Source organism: Fusarium oxysporum, chromosome XI, assembly GCF_013085055.1.
Source record: "Fusarium oxysporum Fo47 chromosome XI, complete sequence".
In the NCBI taxonomy this organism is placed as follows: Eukaryota; Fungi; Ascomycota; class Sordariomycetes; order Hypocreales; family Nectriaceae; genus Fusarium; species Fusarium oxysporum.
Window position 1 is genome coordinate 316103 of NC_072850.1, and position 18036 is coordinate 334138.

An 18036-nucleotide genomic window follows, 5' to 3' on the forward strand; every position below is an offset into this window, starting at 1 on the left:
CGTTAAGCTTAACTATTATTTCTTCTCTAGCTTTATTTAACAATTGAGATATGCTTAGTAGTTAAGAAGTATCCAATTAAATAGAAATATTATAGGGTGAGGGATTTTTAGTGTACATACGTATTTAATAAACTTACTTATTAACTATAAGTTATTTTATTGTAAAAGACAATAGTTATATAGTATACAATACTTAATAATAACTACTTACTTCTTTATATTAATATTTTCATATTATTAAAGTTAGTCTTTTTAGTTTAATAATATATAGCTATATAAGCTTACTTTTTATTACTATAAGTTACTTTAAATGCAGAAAGATAAAGTGTTTATAGATGTAAATTCTTTCTTTTTATAGAAACTTTATTTCTTAGCTTAAGACTTCAGGTTATTTATTGACCCTAGTGTATAGTACTGTCTATCACTTAGAAAGAACTGATTCCGCTGTGATTTTTCTAAAACGATGGCTTTCAGAACAGGAGCTATAGCGGAACAGAATAGGAACTACAGCGGAACAGGAACTACAGCGGAACAGGAGCTATAGCGAAACGGAACTACAGATCTACAAATGTTGTACCTAGCATTATTTGACTTTAGATAAATTGCTTAAAGAAAGTTCCCTTAAAATACAATATACTTATCTATTAATAAAAGTTAAAGTAAATATATTTTTACTTTTAGGTTTTTTATATAATAATCTACTTACTATAATACTTGGATATACTAATTATATATATTAGTATTTGTTTATGTCAGTTTTAGTGCCTGTGACCTGGATAGAGTTCTGTAGTTTATATCCCGTACCAATGTGCACCTTGTTCGGAAGTTCCGAATTTCTTCCGTAGCACTATTTATTCAGTCCGGCGTACATGACATCCAGTTCTATTTGACGACTACGACTTACTAGTAAACAGGACCTTGATAAATCTATTAAAATGCAGGAAAACAACAGCTTTATCATTGCAGATGTCAACCTTTTCGATGGCTATAAATTTGTAGCCGATGGGTATGTTGTTGTTCGGCGTGGGCTCATCGCCGAGGTTGGCTGTACAAACCGAGATGTGCCGTCTGAACAGGACTTCCCCCGCTTCTCTCGTCCAGGATATACACTTATTCCAGGATTGATTGATACCCATATACATGCCATGCCTATGCCAGGTGATATTCACGACTGTGTTGAGCAATCACTGCGGTTCGGCGTCACAACGGTTTGCGACATGCATAGCGAGGTGGATGACATCGAACAACTCAAAAAGGTTTTATCCGTCTCCTTTTGATATTAAGCGTACAAGAAAGCAAAATTAACAGAACACTCAGTCAACAAGTGATTCCCAGAACAAGAATAAATACGCCGATTATAAGTTCTCTGGAATTGGAGCTATTATCGACGGAGGATGGCCAATCCCTGTGATGAAGAAGGGATTCTCATCTCATCCACACTGTGATCAACTGGTTCACAACATAGTCTCGAAATGGCCTTTGTTGAAGTCTCCAGCCGACGCCGAACCTTTCGTGCAATTACAAGTCAACAAGCATGGCGCATCCTATATCAAGTTGTTCCATGAGCTAGGGGATAGCCTGGGCATGAACGACCTTCCGCGGCCCTCGATGGACATACAGAAGGCTGTGGTAGAGGCTGCTCACAAAGCAGGAGTCATCGCTGTTGGCCACGCTTTGAGTTACGCTGGCGCAAAGGACCTCTTTGACGCTGGAGTCGACGGCCTTACCCATTGTTTCCTCGATAAGCCGCCTAGTGATGACTTCATTGACATCATGCTAACACGCAATATCCATTGTAACCCTACTTTGGTACTGTGTGCATCACAGACTGTTGAGCGGCAGGAGTGGCAGCGAGAATTCAGAAAAGATCCCCTGGCTGATCGCATGATGTTACGTAAGTCTCCAGACCAGCCTCTAGGACTGGCAGAAACACAGAAACCTAGGGTTAGGGTTCAAAATGCCTATGAAACAGCCAGAAAGATGTACCAGGCGGGCATCACTTTGGTAGCTGGAAGTGATGCTGGCGGTCAGGAGTTTGGCGTGGCCTATGGCCTCGGTATGCATATTGAGATGTACCTGCTCAAGCATGAGATTGGAATGACACTCGAAGATGTACTCAAGGCGGCCACCTCTAACGTGGCCAAACGGTTTGGCTTCAACGATAGGGGCGAAATTGCAGTTGGGAAGAAGGCCGACTTTGTCCTTCTTAAGGGAGATGCAGACTCAGTGCTGTCAGATATACAACAACGCTGTCTTCCAGTTGAGGGCGTCTGGAGGGATGGTGTTCTAGCCAATGTCTATGAAGAAAGGTTTCCTGAATTTTCACTAAAGAGAGATGAAGATTAATGTTGAATTAGCAATCATCAGGCTGATATTAAGAAATTTAACTTTACAAGATGACAACTAGAGACTGGCTGAATGGTATAATGAGTAATAATTTTTAAAGAAAATATATAAAAACTTCTATAAAATGTAGACAGTAAGTAGGTATTATAGATAAGTGAGGGTTATGAAAATCCCTTATATACCTCACTTTCTGTTTAATTAATTAATTCTTATTACTTAATATATTTTAATTAAATGAAGAGGTAAGAGTTTTTCTTTCTCTTTGGGCGCTTAAAATAACTGTGAATTAAAGTTTTAATAAACTGTACAGATATATAAAGGTAACCCTATAAAACTATAGCGCTAATGTAAAAGCATACTCTCTATATATGATACTATCCTGAAGTTATGAAAACTATTTAATCTATAGAAATAAACTATAGTTTAGTATTTTCTTAATCTCGGTTTCTAAAGACTTTCTCCTTAGTATTATAGTATTAAAGAAATATTATTAACTGCTTGCTAATTATAATGCATTATCAGTTAGTAAGCGCTAAAATATTAGTTTTATTAAGTAACGTGTTTGATAAGCGAGCGACGCAGTCAAGCGAGCGACGCACTGCACTGTATAGCTAAAAATAGCTTACCCTATCGTAATTTACACCTTAAATAAAACAGCTAAAAATATAAAAAAAAGTATTTTTAGTAATAGTATAATAATAGCTATGTTAAATACTTTTCCTAGATTTTGAAAAAAATTCCTTTATAAAGAAATGCTTAATTATACAGTGTATTTTACAGTGCAAATAGATTTTAAGGTTTATAGCTATATAGGATTTTCTTAGATTTTTTAAGAAGAGAAGATAGCTTATTTTAAGAGTTATATATATGCTATTAAAATTATAGCTATTTTAGGCTTAGTTTGGATTTTTAAAGAGTTTTTTAAAAACCGGATTTAAGGTGTATAGGGTAGTGCGTTGCTCGCTTGACTGCGTCGCTCGCTTATCAAACACGTTAGTTATTAAACTTTAAGAAAACTAACTTTATAATAAGTATAATTATAAGAAGTTAACTTTAGCTGTATTAAGCTTATTATAAAGTACTTATACTTAATAGCTAAAGATTATAAAATTAACTTACTATATTTTTAATAGTTTATTAATATTGAGTAAATATTCTCTTATAATTTTATAATACTTTAAAAAAGATTAACTTATAGTATTAAACTATATTTAAGTTTAATTCTATAAAAGTCTATTAAAATATTAATTTTATAGGTATTAACTATATTAATTAAATAATTATAGTTAAATTAATTATTATTATATTCTTTCGTGTAATATATAATACTTTAATGTAGTTAATAAGTAAGTATACTAAATAAGCATATATATTAAAAATCCCTCACTCTATAATATTTCTATATAATTAAATACTTCTTAGCTACTAAATATATCTTAATTATTAAGTGAAGTTAAATTTCTTTTTATACTTTAATCCCTTTAGAATAACTTTAAATTAAGCCTCTAACATAGTGTAAATATTTCTCAAGTTAACTATTAAAAGCTATATTATAGAAGTTATATTACTATTATACTAGTATTTAATTATAATATAATATATTTTAAGAGTTATAGAAACTATTTAATCTAAAGAAGGAGATAATAATAAGGTTTATTATTAATTTAAATTTATAACTATAGCTATAAACTTTAAAGTCTATTTGCACTATAAAATACACTGTATTTTAAGGTTTTCTATATAAACTAAAATACTTAAAAATCTTTTAAAAATACTTTCTAATAAAGTTAACTATACTATTTTAGGAACACCTTTTATTTAATTTTTAGCTAATTTATTTAAGCTTTAGAATGCTATAGGGTAAGCTATTATTAGCTGCACAGTATGCTGGCCAACTTGCTTATAAGCTATGTTATAGCTAGACTAAAGTTCGCCTTAGATAAGCATAAAACTCTCGGGCAAGCCAATATCGCAGCCACTTCCACGGCGAGGAAAAGCATATATAAACATATCCCTATCCTTTAGTTTCCTTACCACTCCTATCGCAATAATAGCTAGACCTAGAAAGCTAAAGTATCCTGCTTCTATATCTGGCCGCAAGATAAAAGGCATCTTGGCACCAGATGGATAAATTATAATATCTCCCTCTTATACTAGATGTAATATAAATACTAGGCAGTAATATTTAGCTAAATTATACTCTTTGATAATATTATTATTCCTAGGTTTTAAGGCTGCCTAATTGTATAAGCAGTATATCTTAAGAATCTTATATACCTCTTTAATGCCTTTATTGCCCTAATTATTAGGTATCTACTAGTTATAACTTGAATAGCAGCTCTTAAGTCCTACCCCTAAAGAGTAAGATCCTAAAATCTTAGAGTTAAACTCCTGGTGTATTCTGCCTTTCTAAGGACTCTCTATTAAGGTAATAATTCTAATCTGTGCTCCCTTAAGATATAAAAGCCTATATTTATTATATACCTATACTAGAGGCGCTATATAGGGCATATTAAAGTGGAATATACTAAATTAAAGTATTAAGTAGGTAATATTTTAGCGCAGATTAATAGCCTAGGATAATAAGTCTTATCTAATGGCATCTCTATTATAGAAGATTTAGAGACTGGTAAGAGTCTGGCTAATATTAATTATATACTTCTAGAAGCTTTTAAATACTATTAAAACTGATTTTAAGTAATTAATCTCTAGGAACCCTTCTGTAATATTATAGGCCTCCTTAGTTATCTCTCTAATAATTCCTAGGATAGTAAAGACCTTATCTTATAGTAAAGTTACTTTATATAGACTACTTTATATAATTATCCTAAACCAGGCTTAATAAAATTTGCCTTCCTTAATATATATATTATTCTTATAATACTATTTAAAGAAGATATATACTCTCCTTGCACTTAAGGATTATTCCCGAGGGTTATAATAGGGTCTAAATATATCCTAAATCTTATCTATGTCTAGGAGGAGGTAATCCATAATAAACTAAAAGTCTTTAAAAGAACCTTCCTGGCTTCTATAGGCCACGTAGACTTTATAAGCTGTATATACCTCTTGCCGGGTCTAAGTCTGCTAGAACTATAGCTTAGTCTTAATAAGCTTAGTGGCTATTCTATATACTCTTAGGCCTTTAACCTCTCTATAAATGCTACCTATACCCTCCCTGCTATAGGTCTTAAGCAGGCTAAAGAGATATTTATCATTATTAGTCGCTTAACCTAGCCAGATAACAACCCTATATGCCTTAAGATAGATGCTAAATATTATCCCTACCTGGCCTGCTTTCTTAATTAGGTCGTTTTAATTAATATAAATAGTATCTATTTATAATACTTAGGGTCGTTCTAGGAGCTAAAGCTATTTTAATACTGTAAAGAGATTTATAAAAATCTAGAATGATAGCCTATTTACTAAGATTCTCTTGGTTAGCTTAGGATCCCCCTAAGTATATAATAATGCCTTATACCTGGCCTTCTTAGAGCTTCCTATAACTATTATACCTAATTTCTTCTTAAGGTTTACTGTAAATAGGTTATATTTAATCTCAATATTAAAGTCGGCCAAAGGATAAACTTAAAGTATTCTTATCTGCTAAGGGCTTAATAGTTAATATACCTGGTATTATGCCCTAATTTCTCCTTAATAATAAGCTGGATTTATATTAGGCATTATAATATTAGAAGGGAATTATTACTTATCTAAAGCTTATAGCCAAACTTAAGCATCTAGGAATAATGTTTAGGGGAGAAGAGAGGAGATTATAAGCTTTTAAATCACCTCTAGTTTAACATTAGCAGTTAGCCCCTTCCAGAATTAGCATAATAAAACATTAAGCCCTACTATAATAATTACTACAAATATTATAATGCAATATATATATTCTAATCCATGCATGCTCTAAGGGTTTGCAGGTCTATTATTATTCTCTTATTTCTTTATTACTAAATTATACTAATTTACTTTATACTCCTAGCTAAGCTAAGTTAAATTTAATATTCTTAATTATCTTATTTTATATATTATCCTAGATATAAAAGTATTAACTTATTATTAGCTAATATATATAATATTTTTTATTACTTATGCTCGCTAAGAATAAGACCTATTACGCCCCTTTTTGCAGGGGAGGCTGCTATTATACTTATTTATTAAAGTAGATATTACAGGCTATTAGCAATATCCCTATCTAGCCTCCCCTGGAGACCACTTTTCGAATTATATATTAATAGGCTTCCCCCTTTTATCTAAGTTATCTATCTTACTTATTCCTGCTCCTCTAGGCTATGCCATTCCTCTTTAATCCCTAGATTAATAGCACCTAGAGCAGGACTAGGATAGCATAGATTGCAAATACCTAACCAGAACTAATTACGCAGATAAGGGGCTTGAATAATGCTATGCCTGCTCCTGTACCTATGCAGCAGATAAGGTTAGATGCCGCTTAGGCTGTTATAAAGCGGTGTATATTATAGTCTATGATGAGGGTGGCTATTATTTGCAGGATAAGATTAGCAGGTAAAAGGATTAACTAGGGAGGGGAAAGAGTACTATAAATAAGGCTCCTGCTATAAGACCTACTAGGGCTTGTATTACTAGTATTAATAATATATGCTTAGCAGTGTAAGTTCTAGAAGGGCTATAAGAGGATTAGGATCTTACTATTTTAAACTTAATAATCAGGCTATAGCCTATTGTTATTAGGGTATATATTATTATAAGGAGGTAGGCTCCTTTAAGGCAAGTATATTCAAGAGGGAAGCCCTTAATATCTCCTATGCTACAGGCATCTTCTATACCTAATCTATATTAGGTTTAGCAAAAGTTCTAGTTAATATACTTGCCTATTATTAATTAGTTACTATAGTTAGGGTGCTTAACTTAAGTTTACCTATGACTTTTATAGATACTGCTAAGTATACTCTACAGGGGATATAGATAAGGCCTGCCTATAGGTAGTTTAGGTTATATACCTTAATGCTTAGCGATATAAGCGATATCTGTAGTATTATTATATTAATATACTGCAAGGCTCTAATCAGGATCGAGAAGAGAGACCCCTTATTTATAAGCATAGGGAGGCAGGTAAGGGGGTTAGGGAATTAGCAGCCTCTCTTTTTATAAGGCTTAGTATCTCCTTGGCTCTGCTAAGTTAACCTTAAGGCCTTTAGGGATACTACACTCTAGTATATCCCTCTGGCTGGCAGACTTCTATCTCTAATAATCTTTCTCTATATCTTAGGAAAAAGAAGGGCTAGTATTACAAGGGTTCCTCTAGTAAGGATAGAGAGGAACTAAAAGATCTAGCGCTAGCTAAGTTTCTCTATAAGTATACCTCCTAATATAGGCCCTAAACTTGGCGCCATTATTATACTAGGTTCTTATTAGTCTAAACCCTATTATAGGTTATTAGCTGCTACTTATAACAAAAAGATAGTCCTAATAAATAACCCCTTCTCCCTAGTAGTTATAATATCTGTAATAATACTATATATAATACTTATCGTACCTAAAGCCTCTGCGCTTAGTATTATCCTTAGCACTAGCAGCACGCTCCACTTAGTTAGATTTGCTATGCCTAGGTTCGCCGCTAGTATAAGCAGGAATACGAGGATATAGATAGGTTTGCAGCCGCTCTGGTCTATAATATCGCCTATAAATGCAGGCGTAATGCCTGCGACTACTAGGTAGGATATGACAGTGAGGTTTATAAGCGTGATGGAGACGCTGAGGTCGCGGGATATGGGGGTAAGGGCGGGGAGGTAGATGAAGGTGCTAAGGGTCGAGAACATGGCTGCGAAGGAGGTTATAAGGGAGATTTATCGCTTCTGCTATCGCGAGAAGATGGATGTATTTTCGCGCCTTTGCACGGGGGCGCCTAGTTTTATGGCATCGGGGGCGTTATCTTTTAGTTCTTTTGTCGCTGTAGATATAAGGACGGGGGAATAAGGAGTAAGTATTGCGTTAGGAGTAACTATTTTACAGCAGAAATAAGAAAACAGTTTGTCTTACGAGTCTATGCTATTGATATTAATTCCTGAGGATAAATACAGGTCTATAAAGTATATATCTTCTAGAAGAGTTTTCGCCCTCACCGATCTCGACGCCAAGTCGGGAATCTCACCGCGTGAGTCATAGTCGGATTTTGTTGTTTCTAGAACAGCGATCGCTCGACCACCTTCTCTGTTGAGAATAGGTCAACCGGGCGCATAGTAGGTTAACAAATGGCATTCCTCGTTTCTGCACATCACCAATTACATCCGAGCATTAGAGGTTTGTCCTACTGAACACATATGCTTTGATCCTATTTCCCACTCCCCGATTCACCTCGCATATATGGCATGGCATTTAAACGACCGAGGTGAAAAGGCCGGGGCGTGGACCAGTGTTCCGGCGGATAATAATAGACTAATGACCCAGAAATAAAGGCAGCGCTTATGGTCCCGCGCCGACGCGACACCCCACATCTTCCTGGAGCACCTCTGATACAGCCCCCAGGGTAATAAAGGTGGAACTCGTATACCTAACCACAAGATGTAGTAGCATTTGCTATATACAGGCTAATATTGTCTCTTTAAGTAGCATAAGGCTATAATAAGTCACTATATTTTTACTATCCCTTTGAGTGCCACAGCCCTTAGGCGGGGTCACGACAGGGGTATCAAACCAATCAAAATAGATAAAACTAAAGGTACTTCTCCACATAACGTTATATTACTATAAGTTAACCATAATTAAAGTATTGAACTGTTTATATATCCTTCTTATAAATAACTTATTATACCTATTAAAGGAACTATTAAGTTAATAAGCTGCTATATAGGTATTTAGGCCTATAACATATAGACTGTAGTCTTGACGTAGCATTTTAAGTTAATCTTTATATAGAGAGATACCTATAATATATAAGCTCTCATTAATTAAAATAAGCTAAGTAGCTATACTCTTACTGAAGTACTAATTAAGCTGTTTAATAAGCTATATATTCTCTATCTTACTAAATAGATAGATAATAAGTTAAACTGTTATATTAGCTTTTTTTAAATTTTTTCTTACTGCCTTTAAATACAGAAGTAGTTGCTTAAAGTTATTAGCTTTAATAATATATATAATACTAATTGTTTTGTTTTAAGCTTCTTTTATTTTAAGTAATGAAATAAACTTATTTTATTTTTATTTTTGACGTAACTCGACTATTTTCCATTCCTCTACGGGCCCCCTGTTGTAGATCTCTGCTAACATGCGCACTTCGAAGCAGGTGCTTTTGACATTCAATCGCCGCTACAGTGACCGAACTGAGCCGGTTCCGTTCATCCGTGATGACCTTCTTTGCCTGTGAGAAAACACGCTCACACTCAGCGCTTATAGTCGGGCAACTGAACAAATCAAATGCCATCTTGGACAGGATTGGGTAGTCAGATGCATGGCGAACCCACCATTCCAGAGGATCCTCAACATCCAGATCAGCCTTATTGATCCTCGCCATAAACTCATCCAGCTTAGAAGTCCGTTTCACCCGCTTCTTTCCTCGTGTAGCTGACATCGGAGTGACGGCAAGCCTCTGACGACGCTTACGAGCTTGCTGGAGTGGATCAAGTGTCGCATTGCCATGAACCATAGCCTTCTCCTCTAGCTCCTCCAGCTCCTCCAGCTCCAGCTCCTGTCGCGCTCCGTCCATTAGGTCCGCCTCCGCTTCTGCCTCCTATTGTGCAAACACCTCTTGCACCACTCTCTTTACCCTGCTGATCCATTGTTTATTGTGGCTCTATTGAAGCTCAAAGTACGTAAACTTCTTGGCCGGCTGCAAGGCAACTGCGCATCGATATGTAGGACTTGCATTTGTGAGGCCGAAGTATTCCTCAAGTTTGACACGAGCAGCATCAATAGCCTGGGAATAGTATGTTGAAACCACGTCAGGATGATCATCTGCGATTTTCCCAGCCTCTTGGAGCTTCTTGAAGAGTACATTCAGCGACTCGATGGCCTCGTGGAGTGAGCCATGTGATCCTTCTCGGCCAACTTTGTTTGCCCGTCCTTCCATGCGTCTTGTCAGATCTTTGAAAGGCTTGAGGATAGCATGGAAGTGGCCCAGATCGACTCAATACTGTGGAGTCAGGTTATCGCCCGAGATATAATATCCCTCACTGACATGGCTATAATGGAGAAAGAATAGATCAATTGCGTGGCGAAGTTTGAGGGCTCTTTCAATCATGGCATATACAGAGTTCCAGCGGATGCCGCCATCGACCAGGACTCTAGTATAAAGCTGTTCAATGCTGCCTTCTTCGCAAGCCTGCAAGATGTACTGCTTCAGCCGCTCCCGTCGCTGGTCGTATCTGTTGATCCACACGCAGAAGTTGCGGAGCTTGCCGATGAAGCTTTGCTTCCTCCATATCTCAAACCGCTCGCCATCGGATGCGCCGCGAAGCTGTTGCTCCAGCTTGCTAACGCCTTGTCCAAACAGTAGAGCTTTGACGATGAGGTTCAGCATATGGCCGACGCACCGAAGGCGATTTTCACGTCGGATTGTTATATACTACTCTGCTAGCTCTTGAATGCATACGTAGTTGCTCGCGGCGTTATCCATCATGAAGTAGCTAATGATTGGCGACATGTCATGAAAGTCGATTACGGTTGACAACACTTTGGCGATGTTCGCACCGAAATGAGGACCCTTTAGAGGTGGGAGGTCTAAAAGAGCTGTCTTCAGCTTGTGGCGCTCCTCTAGGAAGTGATCGACAACGGCGAGATAGTTTGTGTCTTCTTAGGATGTCCATGCATCCATCGAGATATGGAACTTGCTTTTGGCGGAATGGAGCTTTTCCCTTAGCTAAACGCGTCTCCTACGCTACTTCTCTTTGACCCAACTGCTAAGAGTTGACGGGCTTTTGGGAAGAATCTTGTCAATGTCTTCGACATAATTGATAAAAATCTCATTCGTGCGCTGATGAGTCGCTTGACGAAATGTGAGGTCAAGGACAATGACCCAGTCAGTAAAATCGTCCTTGAATTTCAGGTCGTCGAACACCACGCGCCGGCTTCCGAGGTATGGCGTGAGGCTTGCTGTCCTTTTAGCTATGCTGAAAGGATCGGATCCTGTTGCTTTGTAACCAAATTCTTCCAGTCTGTGCTGCTGTTGAAGGTAGTAAATGATGCCGGTCGTGGTCGTGCTCTCACTGGCAAACAGCGCAGCATCATGACGGCCACTAATATGGCAATACTTATACAGCCCATACTCGTTGTTCCCGTCCGTCGTAAGTTGAGCGCTGTGCCTGCAGATTGCTGAAGGCTGGGATTTGGAGTTGATGACGCGCTTATGAGGCTGACGGTATCGAATGGATGGTACTGGCTCCCCTGTCGTAGCGGATCTTTGTTCCAGTCGATAGGGAAAAGGCACCGAGAGGCGTCTGACCTCCCTCTTTCGTCCGAAAGCATCGAACGAGAGGTCTCATCATTAGTTCGAGTTGAGGCGGAGACAGGAGTGCTCGGCCGGGAGAGACCGAGCGACTCAGAAGGAGGCCTAGCAAGGGTGGCTTCTTCGAGCCTTCCATGAGACCTGAAGAATGGATGCGAAGACATATTTAAGATGCATGGCTGAAGAAGGGTCCTCTTGGCAGGCTTCACAACTTCAACATTTACATCTAACGGAGTGTCCAGCGCAGCCAAAAGTGTCTTGCTATCAACCATAACTGTAGGGCTGCGTGAGACAATGACACAAGATGCAGCTTGTGGTATACTATGTTGAGGGCGGCATTGAATCTTAGAGATGCAATTGACGGCAATTTTAACAAATAGAGGGACGCAGATGGCGCTGGAGACGAGCTCTGTCCAGAGGATTGGATCATCTTGGAGAAGATCAAGTCCTTCTTAAAGAAGCTGAAGATGACAACTACGGCTCTTAAGTCATTGTTTGCAATACTCAACAATGTCCTCTTGGTGATGGATTTCATATTTGCATAATTAAAAGCCGGCAAGGAAGCAACTACTGACAATCTTGTGACGGTACTGGCATATAACTCAGGCTGGGCTAAGTTGAATAAGTACTATCGCCTTACTGAAGAATCACCTACGTATGTTGCAGCTATTATAGTCCACCCTTTATACAAATCGCAATATATCCAAGAGAGCTAGAGAAAGGAGTAAGCTAAGTGATTAAAGAAGTTAATTAAAATACTATAGAATGAATATATAGAACTACTACTTCGTCTTCATAAAGTCCTACTGATACCTATAAATAAAACCTTAAATTAGAGGCATAATTATCTGCAGCTATTACTCACTATAGATGAATATGAGTGATATTGCAATTCTAAATAGGTTTATGGCTTTACAAGCGCCCTTACATGGTGGCTAGAGGAGGCGTAGCAGAAAATCTACCCAAGCCTGAGCAAGATGGCTGTGGATGTACGGTCGATTCCCCCAATGTCTACGGAGCCTGAAAGACTCTTCTCTGGTGCAAAGATAACGATTGCAGGCCGCCGAAATCGACTTAGCAGTGATGTAATTGAAGCATTGGAGTGCCTGAAGTCATGACTTGGGATACGAAATTTTCAGGGTGACGAGATTTGTGTCGAAGGGGTTGAGTGATGATATCATGTGGAACATATTGGGATCCTAGCAATAAATACAATATGAGTCATGCTCATATTGGGCAATACAATATACATCTCTTGACAATATAATAATACTGCCAAGAGGTCCATATTGGCGATATCATATTGTTTATATTATTAACAACACTGTTCGCGTGGGTGTAGCTCTAATAGTGACATCATTCACTGCATGATATTGTACCATATCGCGGGATTCCTGACTCCGTACATATGTGGATCATCCATAAGCGACCCCTGTTGTCAAAGTTAGTTGGGTGCTGTACTAACGTCCGTCACCCACAGACCGGCCACCTTAGCCAAAACACCAAGAACTAGATAGCATGATCAATTAATTAATTATCTCAACACCACATTTTTTATATTAAATGAAAATCTAATCAGTGAATATTTAAATGAAACTGAGTACAAAGATCTTCAAGTTTTAATTTCTGGACTCTATTTGCCGTTATTTCTGGCTGTAAAGTCCTCCGCATCTGTTCTCGAGCCTTCTTAATCGCTGGAATCTTTGCGAACTCAGCATTTGGGTTATAGATAACCTTTTTTTGGGCCTCTCTTGGTGTTGTACTTCCTTTGATCCGACCTTGTAGAGTAGAACGGTTGATGCCATAAGCTTCTACTGCTTTATTCACTGAAACTCAATCTGCAACGATCTGAAGCGCAGCACTTATATCTTTCTCAGTAAAAGAAGGCATTCTGAATTGATTGGCGTTAGTTTGGAATTAATTGGAATTAAATTGATAGAGTTATGGCTGTTTAAAGTATATACAATTTGGGTGGCTGGGTAAAAAATGAGGTGGCCAGTCTGTGGGTGACGGACGTTATCTCTTTGACCGGCATAAGGCATCCATCAGGTCACGACAGGGGTGAGGGGCCAATCAAAATGACTGTGACAACAGGTACTTCCATTCACACCTAAAATGGCGTGTGATATAAGTACCAACAGTCAGCATTGTTACAAACAGCTACATCACATACTTTACAACCGTACCTGCTAACCCGACCTCGTGCATTTCCTGATATTGGCTGTAAAGAACCTCCTTTTTTCCCCTTTTTGGCAGGTCGAGGCTGCCCTTGGCGCAGGCCTTTGCAAGCTAGGCAAGGTGAAGAGCTATTTCTGCCTCGAAAGACATGATTGATATCTCTTTGTAAGTGATTTTGCCGTGCTTGAAGATCTTCACTGTCTTCTTCCTTCCCTGTACAGTATCTCTTCCTTGTGTGACTATCGGTGCCGTACTTGTTGAAAATAGCGTTATAAATGCACTCCTTCCAAGCTCGAAGCGTGCTATAGGGCTTCCAATGAGGCTGCCGGGTCTTCTTCTGCAAAATGAAGCTATTCACAAGTGCAACGTCAAGGAGGAAAGACCAAAGTAACGCCTGCCAAGGACCACGCCGGAAACGATGCTGATATGAGGTATAGGATCTTATCTGATCACCGCGATCCACGTGATTCATTTCATCATTATACTGAGCGGCAATAGAAGGAATAGGGATTATCCTAGACTGATCTCCATTGAAAACCTCCTTAAGGCGTTGTGCCTCTGCCTTTGTGCCTCTTTTGGCGGGTAATTTCCTCTCTTTTGGTGTGCGGTTAAGAGGGGTTGCGCTGTGTGTTGTTGAAAGGGAGAGCACTACAGAGCTATCTTTCCAAGCGACTTGAAGGACCTAGAGGGAAGGGAAAGAGACAGATTAGTAAGGGAAATACAGGTAAAGTTGTCCCTACCTGTTTATCCTTCGTCGGTATTAAATATACCTTATTATATAATAAAGGCTTGCCGTCAGGAAGCTTCCCGGTCTCTTTTATCTGCTTCATCGCGGCGGTGATGCCACAATTAGGGTAGGCTGTGCCTATGGCCCCGTATCCAAGCTGCCGAAGTAGGCGGAAGAGCCGCGGCGATGAGAAGAGGTTATCTGTAAAGACGTGGTGTGTAGGCGTTGACAGCCTTTTTAGTAGGTGAACCACGACGCTCTGTGTATTGCTGAGAGGGATCTCAGTTTGTAGCTTCCCCTTCTTGCCGTACGGCTTCGGTATCTTTAGCTTGATTGTTGCAGGCACAACTGGTGATGCCTTCACATGCCAAAGCCACTGCAGAAAGTAGCCCTGTTGTGCAATAACCCAGATTTTGAAGCCCACCGGTGTGGGCTTTCCCTTGACAAGCGTTGTCTCTTTTGATCTGCCTGTAAAAGGGACCATACACTCATCTACAGTCAGATTAGTCCCTGGAAGATAGAGCTCGATAGACACCCTTTGTATATGCTTAGACCACTCTTCAGCCGCTGGGAAGGTCTTTGGAAGATCTCTCTCATCGCTCACATCGAGATTGGTGTGATCAAAAGTGCGGAAATACCGTGTGATCAGCTCGAACTTCCGTAACGGCATGAACTTTGTAAATGGGTGAAGGGGGCGCTGATCTCCTAGGCTGGGGGCCTTCCAATGGTCCTCAAGGGATATTTCCCTATGAATTCCTAGGTAAATAAGGATACCAAGCCATACATAGGCTGTTGCGGTGGAGATGCCTTCCCAATCATGCAATCGCGAGTGGTCAGAAAGGGGGGTATTCCAGCTATCTTTGACGCCATTATCAGCGCAAAAAAAAGCCCAGTCTTCAGTATATCCAACCCATGACTGTACAAGGGAAATAGGTACGAAAAGCTGGAATAATTCAAGTGGTTGTTGGGGTAGATAGTTGATCTGAAAATCACGATATTCTAGGTTGAAAGGTTGAAAATCATCACCGCAGCCCTCTTCGGGCGGAAAATCAGGTGTGCCGGTGGGGTCATTAGCAGCTATCACACAAGGCGGGCTATCAAAGCTGTGATCATCTAGTATATGTATCTCTTGGGAGCTCATTGTTTTAATTGAGACTCGTTAGGGTCAATTTATATGAGGATTTTGATGATTTTGGTGGTGTTGAATAAAGAAGCTGTCTGACGAGAACTTTACGTACCCCTCAGGTACTCTCGAAATAAGTGGGGCGAAGCGGGGCGAGTGACCTTTGGATGCCTTATGCCGGTCAAAGAGATAGCATCTTAGGGATCCACATAACACGTCGATCACGGTAGCATCGGTTCAGATTTTATGTGGACCTGCTGATCTATCGCACATCATGAATACGGGCGCATTCACTATACGCGTATCGCTTGGCGTAAACCTACGCGTGTCCGCGGATTATTCTTAAAATTACTCAAGTAACTGTAGCTATAAGAGTGCTACGCTCTCCATGTCTTGCACTACAAACCTCATCATCGAATAGAACCGAGACTTAGAATGCACTTCCTTGCCGCAGCCATTCTGACCTTGGCGACTGCCGCCAACGCCCTCAAAATTCCTTCTTTTGCGCCACCGGACTTTCCGGTTAGCGACATTGACAATGACGGTGTAGGCTCCCGTGCAGACTATAGCAGCATCTTACCTAGCAACACAGCTGACGCATCCTGAAGACACACGCCGGACGATATGATGTTCGCAAAACAATGGTTTGGCTAGACGACAAGAACCCTGAGAACTTGAATAGGTATGTTATTGTCATTTGCAATATGGCAAAATGGGCTTTTGGCTAATCCGTGCTATGGAGCTATTTCTACCTCTTTTGGCTCACAACCGTTGATGGCCGCAAATATCACACGACCCTGGCCCCGAACTTTTTCAGGGGCCGGACCACTGGCATTTTCCGAGTGGAAGACTTGCAAGACCTTTCTTCCACCGGCGCAACCGTCTTCGCCCCAGGCACTGGAAGCTCCGAGTATCTAAACCTGCGCTCCGAAATACAAAACCTTACTAGCCCAAGGGGTGGGGATAACTATACCGCTATGCATGTCACAAGTGATTACGCTGGAGTGAAGCTGGACGTGCACATGACTCCTACTGGAAAGAACCTATACATCGGAGGAAACGGCGGTGTCACCCTTTCAAGCCCTGGCAATGACTTTCGCGAGTTGGTTCCTGGCTACTCTTGGTATTGGGTATGTGCAGGATCAGACTTCAAGTGGTGTTTAGCTAACCGAGACCAGGGAAATCCTACGCTGCGCCTCAGCGGCACAATCAACATCGATGGCAAGGACGTGGAAATCGACCATGGGAAATCTAGAGGTTACTTCGAGAGGCAATCTGGTGAATTTGGCATTTCTGGAGGTCATTGGGGATACTGGCTTTACCTATCTAACGGCATCTTCATCCACGGATGGGTTGTCGGTGCTACCGTCGAGAGGCCCTACAGTACCCCCGCTTGGGCAACTGTTTGGCACCCTAACGGCATCCACGAAGTCCTCGAAGTCGGAAACACCACCACAGCCACGGATGTATGGAAAAGCCCTGTGAGTGGCAAGAATTACTTCCAGAACTTCAAATTAGACCTGCCTTCTCGAGAAGCGAGCTTTCATATCCACCAGGCTATTAAGAAGAGCGAACTCCGGCCTCTTCCTGGCTCAGACGGATACCAGATCACTGAGGCCTATTCCCAAGGTCACGGAGTTTGGGAGGGCGAGAAAGTGACATTTTACGGACACACTGAGGAACTGTCGTACTGGTAAGTATTTTTCTAAATAATACATACCGTAGCGCTTGGTATGGGAGGGTGCCTTTAGCAAAGCGTTTTACTATGTAACTATTTACAACTATGTACTTGACTTATTACCGATTTTATAAACAATGGCTTACGCTCTGTTTCTCCACTGCCTCCTTACTTTGTCTTATTTAAGCCTCCATTTCCTAAGTTCATCTATTCTAGGTAATATCGGAAAGCATGACCTTTCTGTTTGTAAATAATTATATGGTTATGTCGTTAAAACATGGTGGCATTTTCTCCAGAACTTACTGCTTTGACCGGCAAAAAGAGCGCAATTAACTTTGTATTTACGACCTGTCTTGATGACAAAAATGGAGTAACTAGTATATATTATATTCCACATACCGTGTCTGTATGGGGGGTGTTTTTTATTTTTATTTTTATTTTTTTTTAGTGTAATAGAACTTTACCTACTATTACGGTCATAAAGAGAACCTAGAAAGCAAGTTTAATAAGGCAGCGCAGACTTTCATTTATTTCGCATAGAGAAGACCACAAGCAAG

General features: G+C 39.6%; 2 protein-coding genes across 2 annotated transcripts; both read left to right on the forward strand.

Moving 5' to 3' along the window:
* Positions 1–935: 935 nt before the first annotated feature.
* Positions 936–3476, forward strand: FOBCDRAFT_148509 (uncharacterized protein; the record flags this gene model as incomplete). The annotated part of the gene is made up of 5 exons (XM_059608287.1): positions 936–1208; positions 1309–1894; positions 1973–2309; positions 2408–2430; positions 3394–3476. 5 exons carry the CDS (start codon positions 936–938, stop codon positions 3474–3476), a joined length of 1302 nt encoding a protein of 433 aa, XP_059466106.1.
* Positions 3477–16442: 12966 nt separating this feature from the next.
* Positions 16443–17498, forward strand: FOBCDRAFT_147362 (uncharacterized protein; the record flags this gene model as incomplete). The annotated part of the gene is made up of 3 exons (XM_054707413.2): positions 16443–16483; positions 16544–16931; positions 16980–17498. The coding sequence occupies 3 exons, from the start codon at positions 16443–16445 to the stop codon at positions 17496–17498; spliced, it is 948 nt and encodes a 315-aa protein (XP_054563388.2).
* Positions 17499–18036: the final 538 nt, after the last annotated feature.